This window comes from Condylura cristata, unplaced genomic scaffold, assembly GCF_000260355.1.
Source record: "Condylura cristata isolate star-nosed mole 26May11 unplaced genomic scaffold, ConCri1.0 scaffold00018, whole genome shotgun sequence".
NCBI classification, from domain to species: domain Eukaryota; kingdom Metazoa; phylum Chordata; class Mammalia; order Eulipotyphla; family Talpidae; genus Condylura; species Condylura cristata.
This window is the reverse complement of record NW_004567119.1, coordinates 12,163,480-12,175,507: the sequence shown is the minus strand read 5'-3', so window position 1 is coordinate 12,175,507 and position 12,028 is coordinate 12,163,480. Positions and strand designations below refer to the sequence as shown.

General features: G+C 47.8%; 1 protein-coding gene across 5 annotated transcripts in view; it reads right to left on the bottom strand.

The window, feature by feature from the left end:
• The window catches only part of TRIM2 (tripartite motif containing 2), a 110,145-nt gene that overhangs the window by 42,958 nt on the left and 55,159 nt on the right, over positions 1–12,028 (bottom strand). For 2 of the 5 annotated variants that reach the window (XM_012726852.1, XM_004685333.2), the window contains exon 1: positions 3,998–4,247. The exons of the other annotated variants lie outside the window; for them this stretch is intronic. In XM_012726852.1, coding sequence (XP_012582306.1) covers positions 3,998–4,000 — 3 coding nt within the window. In that variant the 5' untranslated portion in view covers positions 4,001–4,247. Of the gene's footprint in view, positions 1–3,997; positions 4,248–12,028 lie in introns of those variants that run through there. 5 annotated transcript variants of the gene reach the window in all.

The window sequence follows — 12,028 nt, the reverse complement described above, 5'->3', positions numbered from 1 at the left end:
AGCCTCTCACCAGAGCACCTCTGACCTGTACCCTAGTTCTGTATGCACAAATAAATAAATCTTTAAAAAAGAAAGAAAGAAAGAAAAAGGTCTGTGTCTGCAATTCTAAGATTGAGAGTATTATTTCCACCCCAAACCACACCACTGAGACAGATCAGAAGGCTATTAACTCTTGATTCTGTTGTTGTTCACACCAAAGCAAGCTGGAAAGATTGTGGAGAAGTGAGATCCTGGAGTACTTCCTGGAGGGGGAGGGAGCTGGCAATGAGCAGGCTGGAGTCTGGCACACAGGTGGGCAACAAACAGGTCAAGGTGCTGAGGGAAAACAAAACTCCAAGATGTGATGGTGGGACTGTGGGTAGGAGGCAACAGATATGGTCACATAGCATTCTGAGGGCAATAATCACATTTCTATAGTTTAATTTTCTAGTATTTCTGGGGTACTCTATCTGCTGCCCCTCAGCTGAATTCATTAGTGTGGTTACAGTTTTTATTATTCTTCAGCTAATGACAATTGCATGGAGGTGCTAAAGTCAGCTTTCCGGAGGATTAACAAATTTTCTGATACAGCTGCAGAAAGGAAATCTTGAACCATGTGTTATATAACACATGCCACCTTTTACCTGTCAGGACAGATGGTGCCTCAAGCTCAAGGCACATGATTTAAAAAACAAGGTATTTTGGATTCTAAAGTGTAGGAGCATATTATCATTCACCTGCAACTAACTTTGCATTGCTACTGAGGCGAAATGGAAGGAAGAAAAGAGGGCAATCTTTAAGGAAATTAAAAACACGATGACCTATTTCCAGTTAAATCAAGCCTCTATCCCAAATGAGCCATTTTGTAAATTAGAAAGCCAGATGCACTATCTTTCTGGATAGTAGGGGTGTGTGAGAGATAAAGAGAAAGAGAAAGAGAGAAAGAGAGCACGTTTGGGGTGGATGGTGTTCAGGGGTCCTCCACTTAACTTCGGCCTCCAAGTTAGGGTGTGCCAAGCTTTCCAAGCACTCCCTGTTTGATCCCCAGGGTCAGACGCATGGCAGCTTCCACGGAGAGCTGCGTTTCACTATGTGGTCGCACAGTAACGCAATGTCTTTATGGTACTTAGGCCTATTCATTCTACCTCTTTCCTAAGCTGACATATGGCTGCTTGCCATTCGTTGCCTTCTTCATACAAGTCTTCACTCATGCAGTCAGTTCTGAAGATCTGCTCTGGGGTCCCAATGTTCCAGAAGGCTGGGTCTGTGCGCTGGCATGTCAAGTGGATACGCTCTTTCGCATTCATCCACAGACCCTTGGACTATGAAGGTCAGCAGGTCTCCGCTCCCCACACCATTACCTTTCCAGGTCCAGCCTTGCTGTCCTGGTGAACCACATACAGCAGCTACATATTCTGGGGCCACATGAAAGGCAGAGGGCAGATGGGGCCCTGAGCTCAGTGGACACTTGATGGTAGCAAGAAAGGGAAAGAGAAATCATTCTACACCAGAAGTCCAAGGGACACAGGCCTAAGTAACTGTAAATCTGTTTCTGTCTCTGGCATATAGGAAACATATTATTTAATTCTGTTGTTGATCAGAATAAATATTTAACTAGTTAGGTTTCTAGTCGAATAATAAAAATACTTAATGGAGGAATAGCAGCTATGGAGACTGCCGAAGGTGGCAGAGGAGGAGAGAGAGCAGTAATTAAAGCTTCCTTCAAAGGTGCGATGGGATAATTACACTAGGCTTATTCCCCTACTCAGTGTCTAATTTAAACGTCCACATCCTAGAAGGAAACCTGATCTGTTAGAGGCAGACACCCTGCACAATAATAATAGGCAGAAAACCCCACACCAACCCTGTCATAAGCAAGTTCTACTCTGACCATAAAACTTGCGTAGCTAATAAGTAGGCATAGATAGCATCAAGGGCTTCTGCAAAAACCTTACACACGTGCATGCATGTTATACTCTGGCCATGGTTAGAAGTCATTAGTCACAGTTTTAAAGAAAAAAAAAAACTATTATGGTACATAATGTGGCAGACATTCTTTAAGTTTGAAAGTGTTTCTCTTCTGTACATTTCAATAATACAAATATTTAGTTCAAGTCTTAATCAGGATAATAAAGACACAGAGGAATGTTAAACATTCAATTTAATTCAAGTTTTAAAAATTGCTACATATTTAGGATTTTAAAAAATTACACAAAAGAGACAGGTATAACAAAGTCATACATTTGGAGAAATAAATGCCTAATAGTCTCTTTGTAAGACAAAAGAGTGAACATTGTTACTTCGTTTTATAAGCATTAAGACCCACTAAGCTTCTATAATAAAAGTAAAATATAAGTCATTTCATGATTATAATAATTATCGTGAAAAATATGGATAGACATTGGTCTCCATTTTAAAATTAGGGCTTATGCATGTTGCATCATATTTCGGAGAAAGCACATTCTGCCAGGGGAGCATTGTTACATGCAGCCCCAGTTCAACCTTTCTCATGCAAATCATCGTGTCTTTCTAGGAGAAAACTGGCAGGCAAGACTCCAAGGTTTACGAGGGGCCATGCTCACATCTGTGCAACAGAAAGCTGCTTTCTCAAACCATGCCACGAAACGTCTCATTGTGTGCTGACTGGCTGGCTGGCTGGCTCACTCCTCTGGAGGGGCGTGATTAGTTAACATCAGGGTGGGTGAGGAACACTGCTGCTAAAACATCTGCCTGAAAACAGCACACAGCACCAGTAAATAGCTTCACACCACGCAGAACGGAAAGAATTCAATTCTTAATACTTAAGAAATCCATTGAAGAATCTGACAAAAAAAAAAAAGTCCTCCTTAAAAAAAGAAAAAGTGCTAACAATTTATTCTTTCATGGAGAATCAACTGCTGTAATATGATCTAAACTAAAGAACTCATTCTTTAATTGACTCATTCTTAATCTCAATCTGTTCCTTAAAGCTATGATGCTGGAACATCTTTTCTTGAGGCAGAAATATCACATTCTCATTCGATTAAAAAATCTATTTAATTTTTCATAAAGAGGTTTTAAAAAAGAAAACACTGTTCTCTATCCACCCAAAATAAGGAAGAATGAACGACAGGGTGGGGCACAGTGTAGGAAAATGGTCTCAGATAAAATAATATCCACACTGTTTCAGCAAGCAAATCTGAGGTCCAACGCCAGGAATATTTTTTTCTTATGTGTAATGCTACCATTGAATTCCACCCTGATTTCCTATTTTACTTTTCACAGGGCAGGGAAATAAAACGTCAGAATAAACCCAAATCACCTGTATATTTGCTAATAATCATCAGTGACATTCAGAACTCAGAGGGTCCAGTCATGCATTATGAATGACTGGGTTTCCACTGTAACTGGGGACCATGGCTCCCACCCCGTGCTCTAACAGAGGGCAGGGTGGGGGAAGGGCCGCATCAGACGGTCCCCTTGAGCCTGGGTGTTAAGGAAGGAATTCTGAAATTAAATATCTTATCCCTGCCTTTGGCTCCAACAGAGAAAAAGTGTTTTATCTGCAAGGGGGAAACAGCTCTTTAAAATAAGCCAAAATACACATTAAAACAAAGACCGTAAGAATCCAAATCTAGTCGAATCCCACTAGGCACTTGATAAGAAACCCAGACATGACTTTCCCCCTATTCTTGTAATTTGGTGGCTTTGTTTAAGCAGTGGCCCTCCGACTGTCTGGCAGTAACAAAGCATGCAACATCACCACGAGAGAAAAGAATGAAAAACAGAAAAAAGAAAGACCGTGAAAAAGCAGAACAGAGAGAGCCGGAGAAGTCGGTAATCCTCCTGCATAATACTCAGCAGTGCGAGTATTTTGGACCTACCCATTTCTGCAGAAAGACTAATCAAAGAGGCAAAGAATCAAATCCTCCCAAGCCTGTCGCTGCAGCTCCGCGGCAATCCAAAAGAACAAAGCACATTTCTGCTAACACCTCAAGTTTGAAAGCTCCATGCAAACAGACTAGTTAAAATTCCCTACCATGCAGTGCAGCCATCATCAGACGCCCGGCATCTCTTCTGCCTTATGGAGGGATGTGCCCGTTCATGAACAGAACAGAGAAAGAGAAAAATGGAGGAAAAAGAGAGGAGGCAGGAAAGTCGGCAGGAGTGTCTCTGGGTCATTAACAAGTGGGAGACCCCTTTCGGTATTCAAACCCATCCATCTTTATCTCACAGGGCATCCTTTCCTCGCTCAGCGTCTGTTGAAAAGACTGCAGCAAACCCAGCAAGGGATTATGGGATAGGGATGCAGCAGCGAGCTGAGATGAGATTCGTGGGTGGCTGGCTCTCCCCTCTGAGTCAGCAGTCAGCTGTTTCCAGGCTCTCGGCTGGGCAGCGCGGCCAGGGGACCCAGGCAGAGGCCACCAGCTCGCATCCTGCGTCTATGCAGCCAGCGCAGGCTCCGTAAGTGCCACAAGCCAGAAAGGGGTGTGCTGATAGCAAACTGTGGGCGCAGGAAGCCTAGATTCCAGAAAGAAAACGAGGTGTGCGGGATCTCGGTATAGAAAGTTAAAATAAAGGGTTTTGGGTGAGTGTGAGAGCACACACAGAAAAAAAATGGTGATCTATTTCCCTAGATATTTCGATTACGAGGAAACAGAAACATAAATTAAAAAAATGCAAAATAGCCCAGTTCAACAAGCCTTCACCACTTCTTCCCCTCTTGGAATTTACCCAGGAAATACACAGTTCCTCCGTGTCAAATCATGCAAATGACATTTCTCTGCCTTCTTTTATGGTTTTGATGGTTCAAAGAAAAATCGTCTATAAGCAGAACCTCATTTTCTGATGCAAGTTTCCAGGTAAAGACTGAGAAACCTGAAGACTTCACATATATACAACTAGATTTCCTATTGATGCATTAAACTTATTTTAAACGGTGTTAATATCATAAAGATGATCAGCATGTGACCATATAAAAATGATTCTGTCCTCACGGTCAAATGATGCTTTAGAGTTTAAAAAAATCTTACATATTACAGTGGGATCACAATCACTCCCTTTTCTACAGCAACAGAGAAGGGATCCCTACTGCCTTCCATTTCTTGGGTAGTGACTACTTTAGGAGTGAACACAAATAATTTTTATTCTAATAATAACATTATAAATTTGCATGATTGATTACATCACTATTCATCCCAGCCTTCTAGTAGTCAGGCATTGCATTGTGCCCTGAGAAGGGGCACTCAGCTCTGCAGTGGTGATTTCCTTGGTGGGAGGGGAAAGAAGGTCATGGTGAACCCAGAGAAAATGCAGATCCTGAAAATGATGCAGACATGCCAATTTTTACATGCTTTTTCAGGTGTCAGGCAGCTCAAAATCTCAGGTGTATAACTGAGAGAGAATTCGCACACTGCAATGCACCCACTAGAAGTCAATGGCTTTTAGGGCCCTTCCTGCTGGTGCAGTGGGTTGGTGCTGCACTGCGAAGCTAAGCCAAGTTGTGCTGCTTCAGTGTGAGTTCCATGCCCGCGCCGGAGGTGACCCACATGGCGCAGCAGACCTCGCTTGTCTCGCCCGCTGCTCCTCTCAGCAGTGTACTTTATCGAGCTGCCTGTTCTGCTCCCTAATCTTTCTCTGGTGAATCCTCTCATCGCCCCTGCACCTCTGGCCTGCACTCCATTTCTATGCATAAATAAGTAAAATCTTAAAAAAAAAAAGTCAGTGGCTTCTAGTGGATTCAAGGTGCTGGCCAACCACTGCCACAGCAGATTCAGAACATTAGCAACACCTCAAAGGGACACCCGATACCATTTAGCTGCCAACCCCCCAGTCGATGGTCTTAAGCAACCACTAACCCACTTTCTGTCTCGAAATGTCCTTATTCTGCAGTGTCGCATGCTGGAATCATGTCATAGATGGTCTTAGGGGTCTTTTTTTACCTAGTATATTCTCAAAGTTTGTCCCTGTTGTAACAATGTCACATTTCATCCCTTTTGATGACCAAACAAAATTCTGTTGTATGGGCAGGGCGGTATGTGTTTGTGTGCTGAAGGACATTTCGGTTGTTCCTACTTTGGAGCTATGAAAAATAATACTAAAATACATTCGTGTGCTGTGGACATTCATGTTTTGTGAACATGTTATCTCTTAGAAGTTTCTGGTTTAATTAGAAGCCACTCTCGAGGCTGAGACAGTTCCAGTGCGCCTTAACCCACTACGTCTGATGTCCTCACTGTTCACTGATCCATTTTGGAAGCCGAATTCAAGGGGTGCTGACCCTCCTAAAGCACCATTACCCCTCCCCCCCCAGCACAGCCTCTCTCCTTCTCTTCCCCGTTTAATCCAACAAGCTCCAGGGCGCACAGCTGGACGGGCCTTTTCTCAGAAGGTGATGGAGCAGCGGGAGAGAACTGTGGCCCTGCGGCTGGACTGGTCATCAGAGAAGGTTCACTTGTTCTCTCAGTTGCTCTCTCCCAGGAGCACTTACTGAGTGTCTGGCGTGTGCCAGGCACTGCGTGGCACTGGGGAGACAGAGAAGAATGCAACTTCTCAGCCTTTGGGTACTCACAGTCTAGGGAGCTGGATGAGACAGAAGGAAATTGTGAGACAAAGTGGTAAATGCTTTGACTGCAAGAGGGAGTGTGATTGTCGCCTAGAAGGGAGATAACTAAAATTCCTGTCCAATACCCATCTCCAGAGGAATTCTGATTGATCTGCTACTTCTTGTGGAAACCACAGTGCTTCTTTTCCAGGTTCTGATAAACCATACACATAATATTATGTCTTAAAGAGTCTAAAATTAGCCTACAATATATACATTTCAACTTTGTACTGAAAAGTACATTTCCCTCTGTCCAGTCTTTGAGAATTCCCTCTTTTCTAAGAATCTCATAAAAACCTGGGCTCCTGATTTGGCAATCTTATCTGTGTACTCTTTCAGAAACTCAGATGTGCAAATTGACGTGGAGCAACTAAGTTTTCTGTTAGTTTTCCCCACTGCATTTGTTTCCTAGGGCTGCTCGGGAATCCCACAACAGGCTGTCCTATAACACTCGGAATTGATTCTCCACACTTTTGGAGGCTGGAATACAAAAATCAGTGTGGTGAAGCTTCCTCCAAACATTCTAGGCTAAGAGCCTTCGGCGTCTCTCTGGTTTCTGGTCACCCCTTGCAGTCCTTGGCTTGTAGGTGCCTTCTCTAACCCCGCCTTTGTCCTTGCATGGCTGTCTTCGCCTGAGGGTCTCTGCGCCATCATGTGGGCCTCCTCACCCCTGTCGGATAATTCTTCTTATAAAGAAACTTGTTGTATGGGATTAAGTCCCGGTTTCCTGGAGTACAACCTTAAGTTGATCACATGTGCGAAGACCCTGTTTCCAAACTAAATTTCATCCCTGAGTGCTGGTGTTTGTGATTTCAGCGTAGAGAGATTCAATCTCTGCTTGAGAGATTCAATTCAATCCACACCTGGTGACCACCGGGCAGGGGCTGATGCAGACCTGCCTGAGACAGACTTGATTCTTCCAGAGCACTGTGCCCGTGAAGACAATAGAGTTCCATAAGATCAATGGAGAATGTGTCTGTCTTATTTCCATGTACTTTAGTGGAGCTGTGAGAGGGCTTCCTGAACAAGGTGATGAAAAGTTAGTTGGGGGCCCTCCCTGGCAGCACAGTGGGTTAGGACGCAGCACTGTAAGCCAGCCACAGCCGCTGCAGTGCCAGTTCGACTCCCTGTCCCGGAGGTGACCCACATGGCATGGCAGACTTCTGACCCGCCCACTGCTCCCCTCAGCAGTGTACTGCATCGATCTGCCTGTTCTGCTGCCCACTCTGTCTCTGGTGAATCCTCTTACTGCCCCAACACCTCTGGCCTGTACCCCAGTTCTGTGTGCATCAATAAAAAGAAAAAGTTGGGGAAGGGAGCTACATTTGTGTCAAGGGAACCCCACACACTTTGACTCTCATCCTTGGTACTTCTCATCACCTGGCGCATACTCCAAGTGGGTGAGGGTGAAAGGAAGCCGTGGGACCTGGAGGGGAACTGCAGGTGCTGTGTTTCCGGCTTTACATCTTTGCTGATATCTACTAGCCATATCCTGAGATGAAAGCAAATCTGAGTCCTGCAGGTGAACCCACCACCACAGCTGTGTTGCTGGTCCACCCTTGTCCCTGTTCCTTCCCAGTAACCCTCAGAAGCCCCTTCTCAGCTCGAAGATGTCCTTGCAGACAAGGCCAAAGCAAAAACACAAACTGTGCAAGTGTCCACATAGACCAGCACCCAGCAGGCCTATTGTCTTTCTCTGACAAAAACACACACAAAAAGCAAAAGCAAGCACTTTTTTTTTTTTTTTTGACACAGCTGGCCCAGGATAGCTCAAACCTGACGCTATCCGTTCCGAGAACGTGAAAGAAAACCTGCCAACCCTCCCTCTGATCCTGACCCCACCCCACAGCTGTCCACACCGGGGTCCTTGTGGCGCCAGCGCTTCTTTTCATCAGTTTCCGGCACCCTTTATTTACATTTTGACAGCTAAGTTCAAGGCGGTGCCAAGACCCAGCTTGCCCCAGAGCCTTGCCCTATTTTCTGAGGTCCAGGCTGGGATAGTCAGGGGCTCCCCATCGCACCCCCGCCCCAGCCCGGGCGGCGGACCCCGCGAGCCCTGGGGTGACCGCGCGGGGCGGCGGTGACGTTAGGCCTCTCGGGAGCCTCTGCCCGCACCGCGGGCGCTTCCAGTCGTGCCCCCGCCGCTAGCACTCCCTTCCAGGCGACACTCACAAGGAAGCAGGCCCGGTTCCCAGGCCAGTCGGAGCCCCGGAACAGTTACGCGAGCCCCGGGCGCCGCCGGGCGGGTTTCTATGGCGACAGGCCCCGCCCCGAGGCCGCCGGCTCTCCAGCGGCTAGAGAAAGCGCAGCGGCCGCCCGCACAGAGCTGCCTGGAAGGGGCTTCTTCGCGAGCGCCCCTCCACCGCCGCCCCGCGAGGGGGCTTCCCCTAACCTTTTTTCTCACCAGGACACGAGCGCTCTCAGCAAAATAACCGATTCACGTGGTGTCCAGGAGCGCCCGGAGGAGAGGGTCAGGCAGGGCGGAGGAGACAGCAATACAGCCTGTGAGCCCTTACTGGGGTCCCCGGTGGGACCCCTGGAAAGGACCTGCCGCACCTCTCGGATGACAGCTCTCCCCAGCCCTTCAGGGTGGACTCTGAGGACCTCCTGCTACTGGCCTAGGGGGCGTGTTTCTCCCCTTGGCACTCCAGAGTTCACGGAGACTTCTAGAACTCTGCGCTTTACTGGGAGGCTGATAGCACAGGAGCTGGGCACCCGGCAGAGGGGGCGGGGCTTCTCCTTGGCAGCAGGGGCGCCTCCGCCACACAGGTAATCAGAGCACAGGTAGGGGGAGGGGGTCTCTCAGGCCACTCAGGGCACTTCCAGCCTAGTATCAGAATCCTACCAGCAAGTCAGCAGGACCCTGTAATTTCCGTGCAGGCCCTGGAGAGCACCCAGCTTTACTCCGACTTCAGGTTGTTATCACCCTGTGAACTCATCTGTGAAAGGGGACTTCATAAAACTGTCCTGGTGAATAAGTGGGAGAGGGTGGAAGCAAGTCTTGTGCCCAGCAGTGCACGTGTCACCTTAATGGTGACCAGGGCACCGTGCAGTGGTGGAGGGGGGGCACCCCGCCAGCAGGGCCTCACTCCCAGGCCTGCCACTTACAGGCCGTGTGGCTTTGGGTCAGTCATTTAATCTCTCTGTGCCACTTTCCTCACCCATGTAATGGGGAGAATAACCGACTGCTTGGGTCTGCTGGGAGAATGAAATGGCTTGGTCTCTAACATAGCTCAGCGCCTGACCGCTGGAAGCAGTCAGTGCGGGGATTGGTGAGCTGTGGTCCAGGAGCTCACCCTATTAGATCCCGGAGTCCTTTAGGAATGACTGGCTCACTTCTGGAAACCTCGAGCCTGGCTCACGCAGGTGCTCATTGCTTTTTCAGAGGAGTAAGTAGAGGACTAAGATACTATTCCCATTATGTCCTTATTCCAAATAAACTAGATCAATAAATGAGAGTGGGCAGAATCATGCAACACCGGAGCCCTAAGTTTCCCCTGCTGCACGCACCTTCTGTCTTGCCTGCTCCCTCAGCAAGGGCTCTGTGGCTGGTTTTGACAGTGAAGAGGCCGGAGCTACTATGTTGCTCCAGGGCATCCTCCCACTGAGGCCTGATCTAGGCAGTTGGAGGCAGGAAGAGGATGTCTGCTGAAGCCCACCTGCCCTCACGCCAGGGAGACAGAGGTCTGGTCCTTTGCACTCTTTAGTGGAAATGAGTCCTCGTGGGTCAGTATGTCGCCTTTAGTCAGTAACCTTCTTGGGGAGATAAGAAGAGGAATGATTCCTTTGGGGTCCTTTCCAGAGTCAAGATCTCCCCATGGAGGAAAGTCACTGTCTCTGGGTGTGAGAACACAGCCCTCACTTTCATGGTGAAGGAGAGGCCTTCCCGAGACACGTCTTGTTGGCAAATGGATTATTATGAGCTGAGTCAACCGAGATCCTGCAGGCTCTGGAAAAACTTAACTCCCTAGAAGAATGAGAATTGGGGGGTCCTACCCAGAATTAGGGTTTTTACTAGAAATAAATTTTCCACCAGAGAAAATGATCTACATAGCAGAGCCAATGGCTGACAACAGCATGTCTGGAGGTCCCGCAGCGTGACCATTTGCATCACTTGGGCCCGGGCTCTCCAGCGCCTCTGCCCGGACCCACAGGAAACCCTTCAGACTGTGGGCTACACAGTCTCGGCTACAACCCACACCCAGACTGTGTGAAAGCAGTCCCCGGCGACCTGTAAGCGAGTGAGTGTAACAGTGTGAGGATAAAACTGTATCTACAAACACGGAAAGGTGCAAGTTCAGATCACTGCACATGCCACAGGATATTATTTCTTTTCCTCACTCAACCACTTCAAAATATCACAACCACGCTGAGTTCACAGGCTGCCCTGCCCACCCTGGCAGTGGGCTGGATTTGGCCTGCAGACCACCCCGCTCCAGCCTAATGACGAGGTGGCCTCTTTCCATGGATTTTGCTTCAAAGGAAAATCTAGTTGATGGGCGCATAACACACTGGCTGAGTCAGTCTGAATATTATGACGCATGTGCAACGTACTTGAACAAGGTTACACACCAGCCCCAGGGCAGGAAAAAAAAAACCTCATAAAAAGTAATAGCTACAACTGACTTGCGCAAAGCAGGGATCGGTACATAAACAATAGCTGCCATGGCTCTGGCTCAGTGTCAGAAACGCAGACACCAGTCGCCTGGACACACGGTCGCCCTGGTTCTAGAGGGAGGGGACCCTCACCCGACAGGCCCCAGACAGAAAGTGGTGTGTGTGCTTCTCTTCTCGAGAAACCCAGCTGTAAGAAATGTCCTGAGGGTCTCAAGGCCCCTCCAAACAATACAGAGGAGGATAGAAGAATGTGTGGTGGATGAAGAAAAGTGGAGAAAACTGAGGGGGGATGTCAGAAGGATCCCAGCAGAAAGCAGGCCACATCCTGCCACGGTGGAAAGCAGATTGCAAACGACTTAGCTGTACAGACAGATAACCCCAGTAACCGCCAAGCGGCCCGCTGGCCACCCCACCTCTCCCTGCCTCGCTTCGCCCGCCTCCTCTTCCTCCTGCCCTCCTAAGGATCTGTGGATGGGAACAGGAGCCCAATGCTTCCCTGCTCTGTGATCTAAGAAGACATTTACTTGTCTGGTTCATTCAAATTCCTCCCCTGCTAGAAATTCTTCCTTTAATGCTGAACAAACTCCTCATTCCAGACACACTGCAATTAATAATTCAGCCTATTTCTCTTGGTCCAAGAAATTGTAAAGGCTTTCTTTTAAAGCCACCCCAAGGATCAAATCCGAGTTGGTACCTTTTCTAAAACTGTGTATTACCTGTGTCTGAGCGGCCTGACTGAGGTCCTCAGTCCACCCAGCATGCTGCCCACCGACTCAGGGGATACATCCCTGGGAAGAGCAAGGACAGGCACATACATAGTTCCAGGGACAGAGAACCTGCTGACTCCCT